The 25,067-nt window shown below is 42.6% G+C and overlaps 1 protein-coding gene across 3 annotated transcripts; it reads left to right on the forward strand.

Annotated features, from left to right (window-relative positions):
* The first annotated feature begins 1,951 nt into the window (after positions 1-1,951).
* Positions 1,952-24,482, forward strand: LOC148778208 (SLAM family member 8-like). Of its 3 annotated transcripts, none has more exons than XM_088835901.1 (6): positions 1,952-2,735; positions 7,066-7,443; positions 17,252-17,548; positions 19,280-19,422; positions 19,619-19,707; positions 21,369-24,482. In XM_088835901.1, the coding sequence occupies exons 1-6, from the start codon at positions 2,663-2,665 to the stop codon at positions 21,448-21,450; spliced, it is 1,062 nt and encodes a 353-aa protein (XP_088692027.1). In that variant the 5' UTR covers positions 1,952-2,662; the 3' UTR covers positions 21,451-24,482. The 3 variants fall into 3 exon arrangements, with proteins under 3 accessions (XP_088692027.1, XP_088692026.1, XP_088692028.1); XM_088835900.1 differs by having other exon boundaries at positions 1,961-2,735; positions 19,288-19,422; XM_088835902.1 differs by having other exon boundaries at positions 1,962-2,176; positions 19,288-19,422.
* The last annotated feature ends 585 nt before the right edge of the window (positions 24,483-25,067 follow it).

Below are 25,067 nucleotides of genomic sequence, written 5' to 3' on the forward strand. Positions count from 1 at the left end.
TAACTGGAAAATTATTAATTCTGTTATGAAGAAAGAGAAGAGGAGGAATAGTGATGGCTAGTCTGCACCTGCTGCTGTCTGCTTCTCCCTCCAGCCCAGCTTTGGGGCTTCTCTGCTGCTCTGTGGTAAACCATGCATGGCTGGCTTGGTGCCTCTTGTCTTTCACCCAGGAAGGGTGACTGTGGAAAAGACTAGTCAGATCCTTTCCCCCAAATTTTCCTTTACCTGGGCTACCTAACATTTCTCCCAGAGCTGCACGTTCCTCCTACGTAAGGAGGCAATCAACCTCTATCTCCTCAGGCCTTTCACAGTCACGACTTCAGTTCCTCAGAAACTACATTCTCCTGAGCAAGTCCATGACTGGGCTGATGTTGAAGTTTGTGAGCATCTTGTCAGTTACTTAAAACACAACCTTGAACAAGTTATTTAATCTCTTTGTAATTTCAGGATGATCCTTCAATAGATGCATATAATGCCTAGATAGATAATACCATGTTATGAGGATTTAATTAAGCATATATTTTAGATTAATTAAAAGAACACATAGAATAGATATTCAGTAAGTGTATTCTTCTCATAACTCAGCTCTCTACTGGGATAATTTGCTTTTTGGAATTAAAATAAAATAGATACGACCCCCCATCAAGTCCCTTGGACTTTCAGATTTCCTGACAATTTCTGTGCCTTCTCAGAGGCTTAACTTCTCCTAGTCATCTCTCAGATCTCTGCTTCCTGGACTCTTCATATCACTTGACTCTACACTTAACCTCCTCCTATCTGACCTTCCTGACACACACACACATTATGTAGATCCAGGTCTTATTTCCTTTAATTCCTCAAAGATTCCTGGCACCAAGTGTTTTTGTTTAGTAAACTCTTCACAAAGTTTCTGCAGTTGGTACGTGTGCTTGCTTATGTGTTATGCCCTTGTACAGGATGATTGGTATGTTGAATGTGAGATAGGATACCTCGACTTTTAAAAAGTTCTAGGTGTTTTTCCAGCAAATAAAGTCTACTGTCTGGCTCTCTCCCAGCATCCGTGACCTGTATCACATTGCTGGTTTTCTCTCTCTAGGCTCCTCCTCCCCAACCCACTCAAGCAAATGATTTTCAAAACCAGACGTTTCTCACACAAAGGTTGCTCACTACAGGGGTAGGGACTTGGGGGAGGAGGAAATACCAGACTTGTTTCTTTTCACCCTGAGAATGACCAGTAGATGAACTGCCTGGATTTTGACTGCATTTAGAAATTTCTGATCACAGGATTCATGGACCATCTTTGGAAGTAATTTCCTCATTAGTAGATTGGGTTGGAGGGAATGAGCCAGTGCTGGATATTTTCTCGTCTGAGATGTTGTAGAGCAGTTTAATGGAGCAAGCACAAAACGGACTCCTGTGAGTTGTTTGAGGCCATAGAGGGGGATGGGACAGAGACTGTGATGTGGGGAAATTTTCCCCTAGAGTTTGTTGTCAAGAATCCAGACCTTACCTGTGATTCACTGTGTAACTTTCTGCAGGTCATGCAGCCACTCTTGATCTCAGTTTTCACATCCAGAAAATGGGTTTAGTGCACCTTGCCCTGAGTACCTTGAGTGCGTGATTGTGGGGCCAGTCTTTTGGATTCAGCATTGGGGCCTGAGCAGCTGAAGAGAGAGTCTCAGTGGGCAGGAGAAGGAGGCATGGACCAGGAGTTAGGTAAATGGGGCTGTTCCTGTGGTGTGTGGGGCGTGACAGTTCTCAGGTGTGAAATATTCAGTCTGGGGAGAAGACACCAGATCCTGAGCCTCAGTAGGGGGCAGTGAGTCTGAGGCAGCTGAGGCTGTGGACAGGAGGAGTGTAGATATCTACCCCTGCCCCTCTGTGATAGCAGGAGCAGGGCTGGCAAAGGATGAAAGGGAAGCGGTGGGTGTAATGCAGACAAGAGCCTATCAGAGACCATGGGGTCTGGCTTTGTCATGTGTGTCGGGAGGATAACTGGTACTAGTGACAACTAAGAAAACTGGAAGAGTGCAAGCAGTAGATAAATGCCAATATTTGTACTGGGCATGTGGGAATGTGACACTTTTCACAGCGGTCTTTATTTTCTTTTGGTAGTGGCTTCTTAATGGCTTCTTACTTAGGCAACAGATAGTTGAAGTTCACAGAAAATCGAAAAGGAAATTTATCTCACTAAATGGTATGATGAAGAAGATGTCTTGCCCACCCTGGCTGTAATAGTGTGGTGCTGTAGTGTAATAGTGTAATTTCTGTGCTGGACCATAGGTTGAGTGACCAAGGATGCCTGGACTGAGCTGTTAACAAGGGGAAACTAGTAAAGGGATTATAATGGGGGTAGGGGTAAGGGGTGTGCGATCACCAAACAAGCATGGCCACAGGAATGGGGAGCCTTGCCAGTACAGTACAGGTATATCATAAAGTAGAGTTGTTTATATATTTATTCTGCAATAGTTTATTGAGGTCCTATTGTAGGTTCTGGGGATGATATGAAACATCTGAATGGCTTATTCTAGCCTTGTGAGCTGACATCCAGAACTAACTTGTTAGCCCCACCCTTGGGGTGGGGAAGAGCCCAAGAACTCTTCGGAGTGAAGCCTTTCCCACTCTCTTGCTGCTCCTCCTAAAAGTTTCCTCTGCAGCTGCATAGGCTGGCAGGCAGCCTGAGATGGAGCCCTTCTCAGAAGACCCCCTCCTCTGCTGGGCCACCCGGCTCCTGGGACTCACCAGCCTCCTCCTCAGTGAGTAGTCTGGGCTCTTTGTGGTGGGGGGAAATATTCAGGGACCCCTTCTCTCTCTGATGTTAGGTTGTGTTGAGGCTGGGAACCCTGAGTGGAGGCAGTCTTGGCTAGCATAAGGGATTCTTTACTAGGGAGGTGAGGTCACTACTGTTTCAATAACAGGGAAGCCAAGAAAGCCTGGAGCTCCATGTGGAGAGGAATAGAGAGAGATACAGAAGCAGCTCCTGGGGACCAAGGGAGTGGGAACAAGGCCTTCCTGACCTGGCAGAGGGGATGTGTCAGCCTCTGTCACTGTCCCATGGAGAAGGAGCAGACCTAGAACCCTGGGTCTGAACTGGAGGAAGCAAATGGAGTCTAGTTTTCTTGGGCCAGTGCAGGATGTTGAATACAGTAAAATTCTAATTTTGTAAAGTGAGGAGTGGTCTCCAAAATTTAAGGGTGTCTGTATAGCCACATGTTGTAAAAGAATGAAGAAACTATGGAAGGAATAGTAGACAAGCTATGTGGGTTCCAAGAGGGGGTGAACTTGGAGAAGAAAGAAAGGAGGGTGAAGCAGGGAGGATGGAATTAAGCACAAAGGGAACTTAAAGAAAGACTGTCCTGAGAAAGCTGTATATCTCTTTTATGACTTCCTCAGAGACTATGTGTTTGTAATGAAATTAAATAAAAACTGATGAGAAAATAATTAAGTGAAGTATCAATTCTGAAGAAAGTTTGGAAAGGTTTTATTGTTTTAATGTTTGGTTTTAGAGGCTTTCCAGGTGGCTTAGTGGGTAAATAACCCACCTGTCCATGTAGGAGATATAAGAGGTGCAGGTTTGACCCCTGGGCTGGGAAGAATCTCTGGAAGAGGGCATGGTGACCAGTATTCTTCCCTGGAAAATCCCCATGGACAGAGGAACCTGGTAGGCTACAGCCCATGGGGTTGCAAAGAGTTGGACACAACTGAGTGACTGACACACACACACACATCCCAGTCATTGTATGAACTTGTTGGAGTTATATAAAATTCAGTGGGTTAGAAAGCATTTATAAAATTTCATTCTAAGTTAAATGTGCTAAGTTCTAAGTTCTAAATTCTAAGTTCATTCAGTCATATCTAACTCTTTGTGACCCTATGGACTGTAGCCCTTCAGGCTTCTGTGTCCATGGGCTTCTCCAGGCAGTGATATTGGAGTGGATTGCCATGCCCTCCTCCAGGGGATCTTCCTGACCCAGGGATTGAACCCATATCTCTTATGTCTCCTGCATTGGCAGACCAGTTCTTTACCACCAGTGCCACCTGGAAAGCATTTGTAAACAGATGTCTTGAAATAACAGTGAGTTTTGCATGACATTACATCCCATTTAACTAGGTACCTTTGTGACAACAGTAAAATGTAAGCTTTTTCTTCTCTCTCTCAATTTTATTTAACTGGAGAGATATGTTAGAGTTTTTTTTTTTTTTTCTCCTGTAGTTCCTGGAGCTCAAAGATTACATAAGAAGGACAGACAAATAGACATGCAGAGAGAGAGAGAGAGGGAGAGATTGAGTGAGAGAGAGAGAACCCTCTATCTTTTTCGTCTTCATATATAGGCACTAATCTCTTCATGAGAACCCAAAATCTGGATGGCATAAAAGAGCAGAAATGTGTCATTTCAGTTCTGGAGCCCAAGCAGGACTACATTCTCTCTAAAACCTGTAGGGTGTAATTACTCTGTGTGGGCTACCAAAACAAGATGCCACAGACTGGGTGCCTTCTCAACAGAAATTGTTTTCCCTTAGTTCAGGAGGCTATATTCTAAACTCAGGTTTCATGCCAATTCTGTTTCTGGTGAGAGAGGGATAGGGCACTGCATCATGGGGACCTGCTGGCCATGGCGTTTGTGTCCTGATGTGTTTAGAGGGACTGGTAACACAGTCTTGCCCAACTCTTCTCAGCTGACCTTCTGTGAACTGTGTGGGGGAGTCTATTCTCACCCCAGGGTGTGTACTTTACAGTGAGGGCCCCCAATTCCCAGGCCACGGGCAAGCTCTGGTCCCTGGTCTATTAGGAACCTGACCACAAAACAGGAGCTAAGTGGAAGGTTGAGTGAGTGAAGCTTCAGCTATATTTACAGCCACTCCCATCACTCAAATTAATGCCAAAGCTCAGGAAAATAAGCCTAGGGCTTCCACCGATTCTGCATTATGGTGAGCTGTATAATTACTTCATATATATCACAATGTATGGTTATAATAATAGAAATAAAGTGCACAATAAATATAATGTGCTTGAATCATCCCCAAACCATCCCCTACCCTCGTCTGGGGAAAAATTGTCTTCCATGACATTGGTCCCTAGTGCTGAAAGGTTGGAGACTGCTGCTCTACAGGGTAATATGTCCTGTAGAAGAGGGGCTGTGAGGAGCCAGACAGGATGTATGGATGAGTGAATACCATTTACTCTCATGGACCACTGTCTCCACTGATACAGATCATGAAGGCTTTTAACGTGGGACTAAAAGGTTGTTAAGCTCAGTGTGAGGATCATAGTTCTGCAAAAGGAGCTGAAAGGGCTGTGGTGAAGGCCTGATCCTGAGGAAAGGCCTTATTAAATGAGCTGATGATTAAGTGAAAACAAAAGTATCTGAAACACCCATGCATATGAATGCTAGCATGAGCTATTTTCTGCTTCCAGTGAGACCAGGAATGGGTATTAGTACAGCAGGAGGGAGGCAGGTTTGAGATGAGAACTCAATGATTTGGAGAGAAAACTGGGTCCTTGGCAATCGGAGGTGAATCTTGACCTGCTGGAAGGAGATTATTTTTGCTTTCAGGATAAAGTCATTCTGTGGCACTTTCCCTGGTCCTGTACTGTCCTACCCTGGTCCCCTAAAGGACAGAGGGCATCAGGTCTCTGGAACTTAAGCTTCAAGTGGGAACATGGGCTCTGGACCAGGTAGCCCTGAAAGGAATGTACCCACTGGTCACATCTCTGCAGGAAAGTGTCTGAGGAGGGTCCAATGTGACCTCTCAGAGACTGGCTGGGAAGTGCTGCTTTGGTGGCAGGGACACTAAGTGACCACTTGCTCCCTCTCATATTCTAGTCTCTGGCAGTTAGCCAGGGCCTGTGACCAGTGCTGGCCAAAATCAAGAGCAAAGAGCTCGCTACTTCTGGACAGAAGCAGGGAAACCCCTGTGTAACTCTTCTCTCTCCCCTCTCTGCTGTGGGGCTGGGAGCCCATGAGGATGCTGTGAGCTCCATGTGTGCAGCTGCAAGAAGGTGGAGCCTCTTCCATGTGTGATAGGACCTCTCTCTGTTACTCTTTCATGGGAACTGTGATGGGGGATATAAACACCACTTGTTCTAAGACCATGAGGTATTATAACTGTTTTTACACAGCATAGTTTATTTTATCCTGACTGTTATACTGCGTGTAAAGAGCAGGAAGGAGACCAGCCTTCATATTTGTATTAGGTGTCTATTGCGATTAGGTGTTTAATGTATAACTTGTCACCCCAAAACTTAGTGCCTTGAATACCATCCAGTCAGTTTCTGTGGGTGAGGGCCCAGGGGTATTTCAGCTTGGTCCTCTGGCCCAGGATCTTCCCAAGTGAAATCAAGGTCTTGGCTGGGGCTTCATCAGCCCTAGGGTCATCTGAGAAGGATCTGCTTCTAAGCTCACTTGTACAACTGCTGATGGGAGGCAGTTTCTGTGGCTGTTGGGTTGAGGGCCCCAGTTCCTTCCTGGGTTTTGGCCAGAGGCTCCCTTAGTTCCTTGCCATGTGGGCCCTTCTTTAGGGCAGCTGACAACATGGTAGCTGGGTTACTCAGAGTGAGAAAGAAAGAAAGTGAAGCAGAGAATGTGTGTGTGTGTGTGTGTGTGTGTAAGGAAGAGGGACCTACAGTCTTGTGTAACCTAGTATCATGGAATGACATCCATCTGTGTCCGTATTCTATTCTTAGAAGCCAATCACTAGGTGTAGCCCATATTCCAGGGGAAGAGGTGTCAAAAGGGTGTGAAAAGGAGGAAGGGGGGTCTTTGGGAGACAATTTAGAAGCCTCTCCTACAATCTTGCACTTAATATATACCTGAAAATGTGATTCAGACCCATGATTTCACATAATTCACACACATCATTATCAGCCAAGTAAGGAAAATGTGGACTAGCAAACTTAAGTAACTTGTAGGTTACACACCACCAGAACCAGGACTTGATCCCAGAATTATTTTAAATTCATTGTACTTGCATTCCAAGAATCAGGAGAGTATATTGGATGGATTTAATGAAAAAGATGAATCATGTTGTTTTCTCCTTTATTCTTAACTGAGAAGCTACTCATATTTCCTACCTCCGTTGTCCTAGGCATCTGCAGCACAGTGGTCCAGAGTTCTGGAAAATATGGTTCTGAAGTTCAGGATCCTGGATTTGTTCACATGCAGGGGATCCAAGGAGGTTCTGTGTTGTTTCACATAGTCAAGAATCAAGAAGTTGACCCAGAGGAGGTCTCATGGGGCTTTGGTCCTGAGTCAAACTACAGAGTCCTGCTGCAAGTTCTCCGTGGGGCAGACACCCCAATCTGGGTCAGCCTCAAGGACAAGTACCAGCAGAGGGTCCATGTGCCCAATGTGACGTCCCTGAGGATTGAGAACCTGACCCCAGAGGATAGTGGGCAGTACCGGGCTCGAGTCAGCTTCCCTGGAGGAATAGAATTTACCCAGGTTTTCCACCTCAATGTCTATGGTAAGTGACACCTCCTCACCCCACCCTATGGCTTCCCTCCTGCTTTTGTGCTAGGATTTTCACTTAGGCCCCATTTTTCATGATCCCTTCCAGACACCAGCCTTCCTATCCTGTTTTCTATTTCAGAACTAGGGTAGGCATGTTTGCCACAAATGGTGTACAAAGCTGATATTCATACCAGGGATAAAATCACTTCAGTGTTTTGGGAAAGGAGGATAAAAATTTGGGAAAATGTATTTCTCATTAGTTGGAGAAGGAAATGGCAACCCACTCCAGTATTCTTGCCTGGAGAATCCCAGGGATGGGAAAGCCAGGTGGGCTGCCATCTATGGGGTCGCACAGAGTCAGACATGACTGAAGCGACTTAGCAGCAGCAGCAGCAGCATTTCTCACTAGCTCAGTTCAGTTCAGTTCTATTCAGTCATTGAGTTGTGCCTGACTCTTGTGACCCCAAGGACTGCAGCACACCAGGCTTTCTGTCCATCACCAACTCCAGGAGCTTGCTCAAACTCGTCCATCGAGTTGATGATGCCATCAAACCATCTCATCCTCTGTCATCCCCTTCTCCTCCTGCCTTCAATCTTTCCCAGCATCAGGGTCTTTTCCAATGAGTAAGTTCTTCCCATCAGGTGGCCAAAGTATTGGAGCTTCAGCTTCAGCATCAGTCCTTCCAGTGAATATTCAAGACTGATTTCTTTTAGGATTGACTGGTTGGATCTCCTTGTAGTTCAAGAGACTCTCAAGAGTCTTCTCCAACACCACAATTCAAAAACATCAATTCTTCAGTGCTCAACTTTATTTATGGTCCAACTCTCTCATCCATACGTGACTACTGGAAAAATCATAGCTTTGACTAGATGGACCTTTTCTGGCAAAGTAATGTCTCTGCTTATTAATATCCTGTCTAGGTTGGTCACAGCTTTTCTTCCAAGGAGCAAGCGTCTTTTAATTTCGTGGCTGTAGTCACCGTCTGCAATGATTTTGGAGTCCAAGAAAATAAAGTCTGTCACTGTTTCCATTGTTTCCCCACCTATTTGCCATGAAATCATGGGACTGGATGCCATGGTCTTCATTTTTTGAATGTTGAATTTTAAACCAGCTTTTTCATTCTCCTCTTTCACTTCCAACAACAGGCTCTTTAATTCTTCTTCAATTTCTGCCATAAGGGTGGTGTCATCTGTATGTCTGAGGTTATTGATATTTCTTTTGGCAATCTTGAGTCCAGCTTGTGCTTCATCCAGCCCAGAATTTTGCATGATGTACTCTGCGTATAAGTTAAATAAGTAGGGTGACAATATACAGTCTTGATGTACTCCTTCCCAATTTGGAACCAGTCTGTTTTCCATGTCAGGTTCTAACTATGGCTTCTTGACCTGCATGCAGATTTCTCAGAAGGCAGGTAAGGTGGTCTGGTATTCCCATCTTTTGAAGAATTTTCCACAGTTTGTTGTGATCCGCATAGTCAAAGGCGTCAGTGTAGTCAATGAAGCAGAAGATGATGTTTTTCCGGAATTCTCTAGCTTTTTCTATGATCCAACAGATGTTGGCAATTTTCTCTGGTTCCTCTGCCTTTCATAAATCCAATTTGAACATCTGGAAGTTCTCAGTTCATGTACTGCTGAAGCCTGGCTTGGAGAATTTTGAGCATTTCTTTGCTAGTATGTGAGATGAGTGCAATTGTGTAGTAGTTTGAACACTCTTTGGCATTGCCTTTTTTTGGGATTGGAATGAAAACTCACCTTTTCCAATCCTGTGGCCACTGCTGAGTTTTACAAATTTGTTGGCATACTGAGTGCAGCACTTTCACAGGATCGTGTTTTAGGACTTGAAATAGCTCAGTTGGAATTCTGTCACCTCCACTAGCTTTGTTCATAGTGATGCTTCCTAAATCCCACTTGACTTTGCACTCCACGATGTCTGGCTCTAGGTGAGTGATCACACCATCGTGGTGATCTGGGTCATTAAGATATTTTCTGTATAGTTCTTCTGTGAATTATAGAAGTTCTCCACTTCTTGCTAATAAGTTCTGATTCTGTTAGGTCCATTCTGTTTCTGTCCTTTATTGTGCTCATCTTTGCATGAAATGTTCCTTGATATCTCTAATTTTCTCAAAAGGATCTCTAGTTTTTCCCATTGTATTGCTTTCTTCTATTTCTTTGCATTAATCATTTAGAAAGGCTTTCTTATCTCTCCTTGCTATTCTTTGGAACTCTGCATTCAGATATACATTTGCTTTTCTCCTTTGCCATTTGCTTGTCTTCTTTTCTCAGCTATTTGTGAGGCTTCCTCAGACAGCCATTTTGCCTTTTTGTATTTCTTTTTCTTGGGGATGGTTTTGATCACCACCTCCTGTACAATGTTACAATCCTCCATCCATAGTTCTTCATTAGTATTTGTTATAATAATTATTTTTCTTATAGGACTCATTTTATTTGATTTGTGTATTAACTCTATCTATTGCTTCTATCACAAATCACAAATTTCTGGACATGAAACAATGCACTGGTTCCAAATTGGGAAAAGAGTACGTCAAGGCTGTATATTGTCACCTTGCTCATTTAACTTATATGCAGAGTACATCATGAGAAATGCAGGGCTGGATGAAGCACAACTGGAATCAAGATTGCCAAGAGAAATATCAATAACCTCAGATATGCAGATGACGCCACCCTTATGGCAGAAAGCAAAAAAGAACTAAAGAGCCTCTTGATGAAAGTTAAAGAGGAGAGTGGAAAAGTTGGCTTAAAACTCAGCATTCAAGGGAGAGATCACAACAGACAACACAGAAATACAAAGGATCATAAGAGACTACTATCAGCATTATATGCCAATAAAATGGACAACTTGGAAGAAATGGACAAATTCTTAGAAAAGTACAACTTTCCAAAACGGAACCAGGAAGAAATAGAAAATCTTAACAGACCCATCACAAGCACAGAAATGGAAACTGTAATCAGAAATCTTCCAGCAAACAAAAGCCCAGGTCCAGACAGCTTCACAGCTGAATTCTACCAAAAATTTAGAGAAGAGCTAACACCTATCCTACTCAAACTCTTCCAGAAAATTGCTGAGGAAGGGAAACTTCCAAACTCTTTCTATGAGGCCATTATCATCCTAATACCAAAGATGCCACAAAAAAAGAGAACTACAGGTGAATATCACTGATGAACATAGATGAAAAAATCCTTAACAAAATTCTAGCAATCAGAATCCAACAACACATTTAAAAGATCATACATCATGACCAAGTGGGCTTTATCCCAGGGATGCAAGGATTCTTCAATATCAGCAAATAAATCAATATAATACACCACATTAACAAATTGAAAAATAAAAACCATATGATTATCTCAATAGATGCAGAGAAAGCCTTTGGCAAAATTCAACATCAATTTATGATCAAAACCCTCCAGAAGGCAGGAATAAAAGGAACATTCCTCAACATAATAAAAGCTATATATGACAAAACACAGCAAACATTATCCTCAATGGTGAAAAATTGAAAGCGTTTCCCCTAAAGTCAGGAACAAGACAAGGGTGCCCACTCTCACCATTACTATTCAACAGAGTTTTGGAAGTTTTGGCCACAAAAATCAGAGCAGAAAAAGACATAAAAGGAACCCAAATCAGAAAAGAAGAAGTAAAACTCTCACTGTTTGCAGATGACATGATCCTCTACACAGAAAACCCTAAAGACTCTACCAGAAAATTACTAGAGCTAATCAATGAATATAGTAAAATTGCAGGATATAAAATCAACACACAGAAATCCCTTGCATTCCTATACAGTAATAATGAGAAAATAGAAAGAGAAATTAAGGAAACAATTCCATTCACCATTGCAAGGAAAAGAATAAAATACTTAGGAATATATCTACCTAAAAAAACAAAAGACCTGTATATAGAAAACTATAAAACACTGGTGAAAGAAATCAGAGAGGACACTAATAGATGGAGAAATATACCGTGTTCATGGATTGGAAGAATAAATATTGTGAAAATGAATATATTATTAACCAAAGTAATTTATAAGTTCAATGCAATCCCTATCAAGCTACCAACGGTGATTTTCACAGAGCTAGAACAAATAATCTCACAATTTGTATGGAAATACAAAAAACCTCGAATAGCCAAAGCAATCTTGAGGAAGAAGAATGGAACTGGGGGAATCAACCTGCCGGACTTCAGGCTCTACTACAAAGCCACAGCCATCAAGACAATATGGTACTGGCATAAAGACAGAAATATAGATCAATGGAACAAAATAGAAAGCCCAGAGAAAAATCCATGCACCTATGGACACCTTATCTTTGACAAGGGAGGCAAGAATATAAAATGTAGAAAAGACAGTCTCTTTAACAAGTGGTGCTGGGAAAACTGGTCAGCCACTTGTAAAAGAATGAAACTAGAACACTCCCTAACAACGTACACAAAAATAAACTCAAAATGGATTAAATATATAAATGTAAGACCAGAAACTCTAAAACTCCTAGAGAACATAGGCAAAACACTCTCTGACATATATCACAGCAGGATCCTCCGTGATCAACCTCCCAGAATATTGGAAATAAAAGCAAAAATAAATAAATGGGACCTAATTAAAATCAAAAGCTTCTGCACAGCAAAGGAAACTATAAGCAAGGTGAAAAGACAGCCTTCAAAATGGGAGAAAATAATAGCAAATGAAGCAACTGATAAAGGATTAATCTCCAAAATATACAAGCAGCTCCTACAGCTCAATTCCAGAAAAATAAGTGACCCAATCAAAAACTGGACCAAAGAACTAAACAGACATTTCTCCAAAGAAGACATAAAGATGGCTAACAAATACATGAAAAGATGCTCAACATCCCTCATAATCAGAGAAATACAAATCAAAACCACAATGAGGTACCAGTTCATGCCAGTCAGAATGGCTGCTATCCAAACGTCTACAAGCAATAAATGCTGGAGAAGGTGTGGAGAAAAGGGAACCCTCTTACACTGTTGGTGGGAATGCAAACTAGTACAACCACTGTCGAGAACAGTGTGGAGATTCCTTAAAAAACTGGAAATAGAACTGACATACGACCCAGCAATCACACTCCTGGGTATACACACCAAGGAAACGAGAATTGAAAGAGACACATGTACTCCAACGTTCATTGCAGCACTGTTTATAATAGCCAGGACATGGAAGCAACCTAGATGTCCATTTGCAGACGAATGGATAAGAAAGCTGTGTACATTTACACAATGGAGTATTACTCAGAAATTAAAAAGAATACATTTGAATCAGTTCTAATGAGGTGGATGAAACTGGAGCCTATTATACAGAGTGAAGTAAGCCAGAAAGAAAAACACCAGTACAGTATATTAATGCACATATACGGAATTTAGAAAGATGCAAATGATAACCCTGTATATGAGACAGCAAAAGAGACACAGATGTATAGAACAGTCTTTGGGACTCTGTGGGTGAGGGTGAGGGTGGGATGATTTGGGAGAATGGCACTGAAACATGTATATTATCATACGTGAAATGAATTACCAGTCTACGTTCGATGCATGATACAAGATGCTCGGGGATGGTGTACTGGGATGAACCAGAGGGATGGGATGGGGAGGGAGCTGGGAAGGGGGTTCAAGATGGGGAACATATGTACACCCGGGGCAGATTCATGTCAATGTATGGCAAAACCAATACAATAATGCAAAGTAATTAGCCTCCAATTAAAATAAATAAATTATTAAAAAAACCTCAACATTCAGAAAACCAAGATCATGGCATCTGATCCCATCACTTCATGGGAAATAGATGGGGAAACAGTGAGAGACTTTATATTTTTGGGCTCCAAAATCACCGCAGATGGTGACTACCGCCATGAAATTAAAAGACAGTCGCTCCTTGGAAGAAAAGCTATGACCAACCTAGACAGCATTTTAAAAAGCAGAGACATTACTTTATCAACAAAGGTCCATCTAGTGAAAGCTATGCTTTTTCCAGTAGTCATGTATGGATGTGAGTTGGACTATAAAGAAAGCTGAGCACTGAAGAACTGATGCTTTTGAACTGTGGTTTGAGAAGACTTTTGAGAGTCCCTTGGACTGCAAGGAGATCCAACCAGTCAATCCTAAAGTAAATCAATCCTGAACATTCATTGGAAGGACTCATGCTGAAGCTGAAACTCCAAGGCTTTGGCTACCTGATGCAAATAAATGACTCACTGGAAAAGATTCTGATGTTGGGAAACATTGAAGGTGGGAGGAGAAGAGGCAACAGAGGATGGGATGGTTGGGCGGCCATCACCAATTCAATAGACACGAGTTTGAGTAAGCTCTGGGAGTTGGTGATGGACAGGGAAGCCTGGTATACTGCAGTCCATGGGGTTGCAAAGAGTCAGACGTGACTGAGTGACTGAACTGAACTAGTGGCTTAAGACACAAAAATATTATTTTATCTTTCTGGAGGTCGGAAGTCAGACAGAAGTCTCACTGGGCTAATGAAGTTAACTTAAAAAAATTAGTAACAATCTAGAATTTGAGAGTTACATTTTATTTGGTAGACATTTTTAGGACTTCAAGCCTGAGAGACAGCATCTCAAGTAACCCTGAGAGAATTGCTCTGAGGAGGCAGGGGGAGGAGTCAGGTCATATAGAAGTTTGCAACAAGGGGCAGGTAGTCTGAACATTAAAGGATTATTGGTAATTAAGGAAAACCAGATATCTCAAGGAATTTAGCACTTTTCCATGTATGGGAAGGTGCAAAAGTCTGGGCTTTCTGAAGGCATTCCTTTCATATTCATCTCAGCTCTCTGGGGCTTTTTCCTCCCCCCCGCACCATCCCACCACCCCAGCTACTCAGGGATCACCATGGAAAATGACTGAAGGCCGCAAGATAACAGGCATTGTTCTTCCTGGGCCCCTTCTGAGCTCAGAAATTTATATTTGGGGGCTGGAATCACTGATGGCTATGACATCCTTGTTTATTGATATGGCAGGAAAGGCTCCATTTCTTAGTGCTGTCAGGGCTGTGTGCCTTCCTGGAGGTTCCAGAGGAACAAATGACTGCTGGCATTCTTTGGCTCATGGCTACATTTGTCCATCTTCAGAGCCAGCAATGGAGGGATAATTTCCCTCACACTGATCCCTCTGACCTCCTCCTCTTCTTCCTTCTTCTACTTTTAAGGATCCTTGTATTGCCTTGGTTCCAACCAGGTCAGTTCAGTCAGTCAGTTCAGTCACTCAGTCTTGTCCGACTCTTTGCGACCCCATGAATCACAGCACGCCAGGCCTCCCTGTCCATCACCAACTCCCGGAGTTCACTCATGTCCATCGAGTCGGTGATGCCATCCAGCCATCTCATTCTCTGTCGTCCCCATCTCCTCCCACCCCCAATCCCTCCTAGCATCAGAGTCTTTTCCAGTGAGTCAACTCGTCACATGAGGTGGCCAAAGTATTGGAGTTTCAGCTTTAGCATCAGTCCTTCCAATGAACACCCAGGATTGATCTCCTTTAGAATGGACTGGTTGGATCTCCTTGCAGTCCAAGGAACTCTCAAGAGTCTTCTCCAGCACCACAGTTCAAAAGCATCAATTCTTTGGCGCTCAGCTTTCTTCACAGTCCAACTGTCACATCCATACATGACCACGGGAAAAACCATAGCCTTGACTAGACGGACCTTTGTTGGCAAAGTAATATCTCTGCTTTTTAATATGCTATCTAGGTTGGTCATATCTTTCCTTTCAAGGAGTAGGCGTCTTTTAATTTCCTGGCTGAAATCAGCATCTGCAGTGATTTTGGAGCCCCAAAAAATAAAGTCTGACACTGTTTCTACTGTTTCTCCATCTATTTCCCATGAAGTGATGGGACCAGATGCCATGATCTTCATTTTCTGAATGTTGAGCTTCAACCCAAACTTTTCACTCACTTCTTTCACTTTCATCAAAGGCTTTTGAGTTCCTCTTCACTTTCTGCCATAAGGGTGGTGTCATCTGCATATCTGAGGTTATTGATATTTCTCCCAGCAATCTTGATTCCAGCTTGTGCTTCTTTCAGCCCAGCGTTCCTCATGATGTACCCTGCATATAAGTTAAATAAGCAGGGTGACAATATACAACCTTGACGTACTCCTTTTCCTATTTGGAACCAGTCTGTTTTTCCATGTCCAGTTCTAACTGTTGCTTTCTGACCTGCATACAGGGTTAGGGTTGGAATAAATCCCTATTTGAAGGTCCAAAGATCATGGCGTCTGGTCCCATCACTTCATGGGAAATAGATGGAAAAACAATGGAAACAGTGTCAGACTTTGTTTTTTTGGGCTCCAAAATCACTGCAGATGCTGATTGCAGCCATGAAATTAAAAGACGCTTGCTCCTTGGAAGGAAAGTTATGACCAACCTTGATAGTATATTAAAAAGCAGAGACATTACTTTGCCGACCAAGGTCCGTCTAGTCAAGGCAATGGTTTTTCCCGTGGTCATGTATGGATGTGAGAGTTGGACTGTGAAGAAAGCTGATCGCCGAAGAATCGATGCTTTTGAACTGTGGTGTTGGAGAAGACTCTTGAGAGTCCCTTATACTGCAAGGAGATCCAACCAGTCCATTCTAAAGGAGATCAATCCTGGATGTTCATTGGAAGGACTGATGCTAAAGCTGAAACTCCAATACTTTGGCCACCTCATGAGACGAGTTGACTCACTGGAAAAGACTCTGATGCTGGGAAAGGTTGGGGGCGGGAGGAGAAGGGGACGACGGAGAATGAGATGGCTGGATGGCATCACCGACTCTGTGGACATGAGTTTGAGTGAACTCCGGGAGTTGGTGATGGACAGGGAGGCCTGGCGTGCTGTGATTCATGGGGTCGCGGAGAGTAGGACACGACTGAGCGACTGAACTGAACTGAACTGAACTGAAGGTCCATTAATAAATATCCTTAATCCATCTGTTACCTTCATTTGTCTTTGCCAAATAGCCTAACATAAACAGAGGTTCTGGGGATTAGGTCATTATGCATCTACCACAATTTGGAAATCCATGGGTAGGTAGTCCTCCTTGTTCTCTCTCTTTTTACCAGCCAGAGATATAATTGCTCACAAAGACCCTCAAATCTCGCTCCCAAATCCTTAACAGATATAGGAGAAAATTTACACTGCATCTTAAGAGCCTTATGTAGTCAACTCTTTGTTTCCCTAATGTTTCTGTTGCGTAGGGAAATATCTACTATGAGAATGACTTTGAACCCTTTAGGACCCCATGTGATATCTATAACAGACTTTTCAATCAGCAATTTCTTTGCTTGTGAGGACTTCAAATTTAGTGACATGTCCTAACCACACTTTGGTTGTAGTTCCTGGTCACTACCAGTGAATCTCTTAGAAATGTCTTTACTTTTGGCATCTAACACAGGCCATATGTCAGTACTCCACAAGGGCTGTGCAATTCCAGGAATCATCTGAACAGGAGAAACAGGGCAATAGCCCTGGACCAGGTCAAGTTCTTCCTTCCCAGACTTCTTCCCCTGGAAAGAAGGAAACATCCCAATTTCTTACATGCAATGAGTCCTGGAAGGTGAAGTCCATCGTATAGTTTTTTTTTTATGGAAGAATTTTAAGGCTTTCTAATATACTGAGATCACATAGGACTTACCTCAATTGTCTCCTTTCTTATCGTCATTGCTGTATATTTGGATTTTGGAAAAATAGTGTTTCTTCTGGAAAATCCTGAGAGGGAGGTTGCCAGAACTTCAGTGAGATTATGGATGAGAAAATGTGAACGGCCATGTTCTCCACTCATGTGATGCTCTGTTCTTTTGTCTCACCTGCCCCAGAGCCCGTGATCCTTCCTGAGATCATGGTCACGTCATCATCCATCACACCAGACTGGTGCAATGTTACCCTGGAGTGCAGGGACCCAGGGAACAGAGAGGACCTGAGTGTGACCTGGGAGAGTGAGGGTCTTCCCAGGGAGCTGGAGTGGACTGGGGAACCAGGAGCAGCTCCCAGCTCCTGGAGCCTGCATGTGAACCTGTCCCTGAGTCAGCCCAGTGCCAACCTCACCTGTGTGGTCAGCAACCATGTGGACAAGAAAACTGCCACTGTAGACTTTGGGAAAGTCTGTTTCCCTGGTAAGTGCAACCTGCCAGAGGAAAGGGACACTCTTGGAGCTCAGGTGTACTGGGGTGAGGGCTCTGGGCTTTTGTCCCCACTGTTATTAGCACCACCTTCCACCGGGTCACCCGATACAGGAGGCTGGGAAGCACAACCAATTTGCTTCTGCTTTTGAATTTCTCTTACATTTATGCTCTCCTCTCCACCCCTTGCCCCTGTTGGTCCAGGCAGTAGCCTTACAGTACCTCTCCCCACATCATTCATCATTCATTGTGTGTCTAGAGTGATTTTTAGGAAAAGTGAATTGTATTGTGTCATTTGTGTCATCTGAGGGACTTGACTTACGGTGTCTCCCTGTAAGATTCAGGGCTCAATGTCTTTCTTCTCATGTATTTCACACTGCATTGTTTGCTTCGAGCCCCTTATGACCCTCTGGAAATGCTATTTCCTTTACCCCCAGACCTCCCAAGTCAAGAGTCCTTCATTTCGTTACTTACGGCTGTTGAAGAATGTCTCTCAGTTAAGGCCAGTGACCTTAACTGAGTGATCAATATGGTTACACAGGACCCCATACCGGTTATGGTTCTGATTTTAATAATGTTTGAAGAAAAGAAACCTGTCTCATTTGGCATAGGGCCTTGCAGGTGCCGTAACCTTCCAGCAGAGATGTTATCTTTTTAAAGGAGTGATCGATGGTCACTCCACACTGAGTAGCAATGCTGTTTGTGGACTTGACTCCTGTGCAGATTAGAACACCTTGAAGGCAGAGGCCATGTCTGGTCTTCCTTGAATTCACATCCCAAGCAAAGATCCTGGCAACGTTTACTCACACTTAGTGTTTCATTTAGTTATGAATGCCCTGGTGTGCAGTTCACCTTTCTAACCCATCCTCCCCAAGGGAGACCTGACCTGCTGGGGGAATCTGATATATCAGCATCACTTAAATCCCCTATAACCCTTGCCTCAGCCTCATCATGGACTCTCAGATAAAATTAGACACTCAGCAAGCCCTTGCTGCTGCTAAGTCACTTCAGTCGTGTCCGACTCTGTGTGACCCCATAGATGGAAGCCCACCAGGCTCCCCTGTCCCTGGGATTCTCCAGGCAAGAACACTGGAGTGGGTTGCCATTTCCTTCTCCAATGTGCGAAAGTGAAAAGTGAAGTCGCTCAGTCGTGTCCGACCCTTAGCGACCCCACGGACTGCAGCCTACTAGGCTCCTCCATCCATGGGATTTTCTAGGCAATAGTACTGGAGTGGCTTGCCATTGCCTTCTCTGCAGCAAGCCCTTGGGAAAGATAATTTTACTCCCTCTTATCCTCCTTGTCCAATTCTTTCCTGTCCTGTCCTTCTCCTGCCTGCCACAGTAGCGTGATGGGAATCCGCAGGGCTGATGGTCTGACACAGACATGCCATGAACATTATGTTCCTCCTTCCTGAAATGCTGTGCCTGCCATGAATATCTGGGGAAAATCCTATTCTTCCCTCAAGACTCAATTTATGCATCACCTCCTCTGGAAGGCCCTCCCTGAAGACACGTGTACAAGATGTAAACCTCCATTGAACTGCACTGTCTCTGACTGGGAGATTTTGGTATTTTCTCAGTTCAGTTATGAATGAACCTACTGCACTCTTCAACTTCCGGACCAGGACTTCAGACTTCTCCCTGTGTTCTCTCTCTATCTCACTATGGCAATGGTTATTTAAAATTCTGTCTTCCCTTAACCATTCTCCATTTTCTCTGTGTGAGGGAAACAGGTTTACAAGAACAGACCATTGCTGGTCCCCTTGAAGGCATCCTATGGACCGTCGTGGTTGTGCTACTCTTCCTGGGAACTGGATTGTACTTTTGGAAGACATATAAGAAGGAAAGGAACACAGAGACTGAAAGAGGCAGGTTGCACTTCTCTTTCATCCTCAGATAACTCCTCTCTTCCACTGAAACCCTTTCTTCTTCATTTTGCTGCTCATAGATTGCCCTTGCAAAGGGGCTGATGTGTGTGATCATGGCATTGGGGTCATAACCACGGAGCTGGGCACAGGTTTTTGAGACTGAGATTCAATCCACTTGTGTATGTGTGTGACTCAGGAACAGCATTTCAGGAGGACCACAGGAACCAAGATGATGGCGACTGGTCAGAGCAGAGCCAGGAAGAGTATCAAGGAGGCATGTACCAGGTGAGAGGTGGGAGCTGAGCTCATCCTAGGCTGTACTAGGGCCCTCTGCAGCTAGCTGCACTTGTGCTTATTAAACCTAATCACGGCTACTTCTTGTTCCACTGCCTCTTTCTGAACAACCAACAGCATTAACTAGGAAAATTGATATCTGAGGCCCGTGTGGTACTGGGTACTTAGGGGGAACCATAAACAGTGCATGTCAGCAGCATTGATTCCATATGGGTTCCTTTGCGGTCCATTGTTTAATCACTAAGTCACATCCAACTTTTTGCAACCCCATGGACTATAGCACTCCGGGCTTCCCTAACCTTCCCTATCTCATGAAGCCTTTTCAAACTCATGTTAGTTCAGTTGGTGATGCCATAGAACCATCTCCTCCTCGGTCATCCCCTTCTCCTCCTGCCCTCAATCTTTTCTAGCATCAGGGTCTTTTCCAATGAGTTGGCTGTTCACATAGGGTGGTCAAAGTGTTGGAGCTTCAGCTTCAGCATCAGTCCTTCCAATGAATATTCAGGACTGATTTCCTTTAGGATTGACTGGTTGGATCTCCTTGCAGTCCAAGGGACTCTCAAGAGTCTTCTCCAGCATCACAGTTCTAAAGCATCACTCCTTTGGTGCTCGCTCAGCCTTCTTTACAGTCAACTCCCACATCTGTACACGACTACTGGAAAAACCATAGCTTTGACTATACATACCTTTTCAGCAAAGTAATTCTGCTTTTTAATATGCTGTCTAGGTTGGTCATAGTTTTTCTTTCAAGAAGCAAGCATCTTTTACTTTCATGGCTGCAGTCATAGCCCGTACTGATTTTGGAGCCCAAGTATATAAAATCTGTCACTGTTTCCACTTTCCCCTCATCTCTTTGCCTTGAAATGATGGGACCAATGCCATGATCTTTGTTTTTGAATGCTGAGTTTTAAGCCAGCTTTTTCATGCTCCTCTTTCACCTTCATCAAGAGATACTTTAGACCTTCTTAACTTTCTGCCATAAGCGTGTTGTCATCTTCATATCTGAGATTGTTGATATTTCTCTTAGCAATCTTGATTCCAGCTTGTGATTCATCCAGCCTGTTTTTTTGTGTGATGTACTCTGTATGTAAATTAAATAAGCAGGGTCACAGTGTACAGCCTCAACATACTCCTTTCCCAATTTTGAACCAGTCCATTGTTCCAAGTCTAGTTCAAACTGTTGCTTCTTGACCGGCATATAGGTTTCTTAGGAGGCATGTAAGGTGGTCTGGTATACCCAACTCTTTAAGAATTTTTCCACAGTTTTTTTGTGATCCACACACTCAAAGGTGTTAGTGTAATTAATGAAGCAGAAATAAATATTTTTCTGGAATTCCCTTGCGTTTTCTATGATCCAACATGTGTTGACATCTTGATCTCTTATTCCTCTATCTTTTCTAAATCCAGGCTGTATATCTGGAATTTCTTGGTTCAAGCTTGCTGAAGCCTAGCCTGAAGGATTTTGAGCATTACTTTGCTAGCATGTGAAATGAGTGCAATTGTATGGTAATTTGAACATTCTTTAGCATTGCCTTTCTTTGGGACTGAAATGAAAACTGACCTTTCCAGTCCTGTGGACACTGCTGAGTTTTCTAAATTAGGTCTAGTTTATACTTTATCTGCTCTGAGAATCCATTGTCTTTCACTCCTAGAGTATCAGTGAGCAACATGTGGAACAAGAGTCGCCTCTCAACACTGTCTACTCTGCAATCCAGAACACAGGTGAGGGTATGAAGATAATATAACTGGAGGAAACAGAGGAATCTTGGGACACCTCCACTCTGATGCTGACATCCTTCAGATACCTGCTTCAATTCTGGTTCAGCTCTGGCTGCTCCTGGTCCTTTCCTCTGACCGTTGTGATCTCAGCTCAACAAGAGATGGAGCTGGAATTTCAGAGCCGATAATGGACCAAGTTTTATCCTGGGCATTCTACAGATATTATCTCTTCTAATTCTCACAAGGAACCTCTAGGGTAGGTATCATGTTCTGTATTTTATAGGACAGTGAATATTATTCCCAAGCTGTTGGTGGCAGATGAAAACCTTAAATTCAACACTGAGTAAATCCAGATTTCACATATTACCCTTTCTCTACATGGGCACTGAATCCTGAAATATTGGATGGGAATATCCTTCATTTGTTCCTCTCCCAAAAACCTAGCCTCTGATGCCAGTGCTGCAATATGGACCGAGTTCATTGTTGAATCATCTCGTGGCTAAAGAGTTGTTACCCTTGAAGTGGACAATGGGGACTTGACACGTGGGAGACATGAAAAGAGGGATCTTGACCTCAGTTTAGAGGAAACAGTCTGAGAGGAATGCTTCTCACTCTTGGGTCTTGTAAGAGTTCTTCCTTTTTTTACAAGGTATGTTGTAGATTTCAGCAGCACAGTCTTCAAACGAGCTCCACTTACATTGTTATTCAAAAGTTCACTCAATAGGTTTTACATAAGTTTTCATTTAAACATTCAATGATTCTGTGAGGCAGAAATTTCCACTGCACAGGTGGAAAACTAAAACTTACAGATGTTAAACACCACATTTAAGCTCCTCAAGTAAAGTGATATGCCTGATTTGGGTTTATAGAGGATCACAATTTCACTAATTTTGACTCTTTGTCTCTCCATTATTCCAGACACCCAATCATTATCTTCCATTGGGTTATCCTTCAAAATGGTTTTGTAGTCCACCCTCCTCTCATTCTTTTATTCTTATTTTCTACCTGTAGAAATATTCTACCTGAAGTTTCACCATTTTCACATTTCCACCAGCAATATAGGAGGATTCCTGCACATAACTCTTACAATTTTTTTGATTATTGCCTTCTTAGTATGTGTGTGATGTAATATCTCATTGTCATTTTGAATTGCATTTCACTAATAATTAATGAAATTAGAAGATGATTGTTTCTTGGCAGGAAAACTATGAAAACCTAGACAGTGTGTTAAAAAGCAAAGATGTCATGCTGGTGACACAGGTCCATATAATCAAGGCTATGGTCTTTCAAGTAGTCATGTACAGTTGTGAGAGCTGGGAAATAGAGAAGGCTGAGTGCCAAAGAAATGATGCTTTCAAACTGTGGTGGTGGAGAAGACTCTTGAGAATCCCTTCGAAAGCAAGGAGAGCAAACCAGTCAATCTTAATGGAAACCTGGAATACTCAATGGAATGCTTGATGCTGAAAATGAAGCTCCAATAGTTTGGCTACCTGATGTGAACATCTGACTCATTGAAAAAGACCCTAATGCTGGGAAAGATTGAAAGCAGAAGGAGAAGAGGGCAACAGAGGATGAGATTGTTGGATGGCATCACTGCTTCAATGGACATGAACTTGGGCAAACCCGGGAGATGGTGAGGGACAAGGAAGCCTGGTGTGCTGCAGTCCATGGAGCTGCAAAGAGTTGGACATGTCTTGATGACTGAACAAAAAAAAAACAATGATGATGAATAAGGTTGAATATTTTTTAATGTGTATTAATTATTTGTATACATTATTTGAATTAATCCGTCTCTTCCTCTAAGTCTCTCTCATCATGCTTTGTTTCCACCATACCAATAGAACCACTTTTGTTCAAGTCACTAGGAAACTTCATGGCATTACATTTAATAGACAATCTGTTTCATCTCCCTTGAAGCTCAGCAGCAATGGTGCTGTCCTTGCTTGAATCCCTGCATCACTTTGTATTCAACAATCACAATTCTTTCTCTCACACTCAGTGGTAGCTTCCTTGTTGCTTTGACTAGTTTCTTTCTTATCTCTTCAATCTCTCAATTCTGGAATATCCCAGGGATCAGACACAGACCATCCACATCACCTTTCTTCACTATCTACACTCATTACTTTCTGGTGTTATGGCCATGCACTAATCCCCAAACCTGTGTCTATGTAAACTTACGAGGCAAAAATGTCTTATAGATGTAATCAAAGTTAAGGTCCTTGAGATTGGGAGATTACTCTGGATTATCTAGATGGTCCTATTTTTAATTTTTTTTATTAATTTATTATAATTGGAGGCTAATTACTTTACATTATTGTATTGGTTTTGCCATACATTGACATGAATCTGCCCCGGGTGTACATGTGTTCTCCATCTTGAACCCCCCTCCCACCTCCCTCCCCATCCCATCCCTCTGGTTCATCCATCATGGAAGTTCACAAAAGTGGAAGAATAAGAGGTAGAAAGGTGGGTCTTAGAGATATGAGGTGAGAATTTGACATACTATTGCTGTCTTTGAAGATGGAGTAAGAGAACCATAAGTTCAGCACATGTGGGGATCTGTAGAAGCAAGAAACGCTTACTACTAGGTGAACATGAAGACTTCAGACTTACAACTGCCAAGAATGGAATTCAGGTCATAACAAGAATCAGCAGAAAATGGATTCTCTTACTGAGACTCTAGAAAGGATCATAGCTTATGAATACCTCAATTTAATATCAGTGAGACTCACACCAGATTTCTGATTTTCAGAACTGTGAGATAATAACTTTGTGTTAAACAACTATATTTGTAGTGATTTCTATGGCAGCAATAGAAAACCAATATAGATATGTACCATCTCATGATTTAAAATACTTGATTGCTCCAAAAATTTTGGTCTGGATTTCTCCGAAGGAATCCACATGGTAAATATCCAACTGTTTACTTGACATCTCCACTTCGATGTGTAATAGATATCTCAAACTTTACATGTCTATGTTTAAGCTTCCTAACCATGTTCTCATACAGTTTTCCAATCCCAATAAATGCTACCTTCATACTTCCATTTTTTTGTCATGTAATTTCGCTGTTATCCTTGATTTTACTCATTTTCTCACAACCCATGTTCTATCAGCAAATACTGTTATCTTTTCTACCAATATTTCTAATCTATCATCTATTTGCATTGGTAATATGACTACCTCTTACCACATATCTGATCCAAGATGACCACCAATTTTCACCTGGGGTAGTTTACTAGCCTCACACTCTCTCTGTTTCTGTACCCCTTTAGGTTTATTTTCAAACAGCATTCAGAGTAGTCTTTCTAATAATAAGTTACATCATGTAGGCAGGATGGGATTAACAGCAGATATTGGGTTATCTTGGTATTATAAATAGATATTCACATATGTTTATCTGGGCCACAAGGAATATAAAAATTGATGTGAAGGTGTTGATAGTGGTTGTCTTCTGGGGTCTGTCTCTTCTGTATCATATTTTCCAAAAAGACTTAACAGAAAGTAAAGATCATCTATTTAAATTCTCGAGCATGGGATTGACATGACCTAATGTCATGACTAAGAGCTGATCTTAGTAAAGCCACATTACCAAGAGGAAGTTTATCATCTTGTAAACTGGTTGTTATGGA

Source organism: Moschus berezovskii, chromosome 4 (genome assembly GCF_049115385.1).
Source record: "Moschus berezovskii isolate FMDL1 chromosome 4, NW_MosBer_1.0, whole genome shotgun sequence".
NCBI classification, from domain to species: Eukaryota; Metazoa; Chordata; class Mammalia; order Artiodactyla; family Moschidae; genus Moschus; species Moschus berezovskii.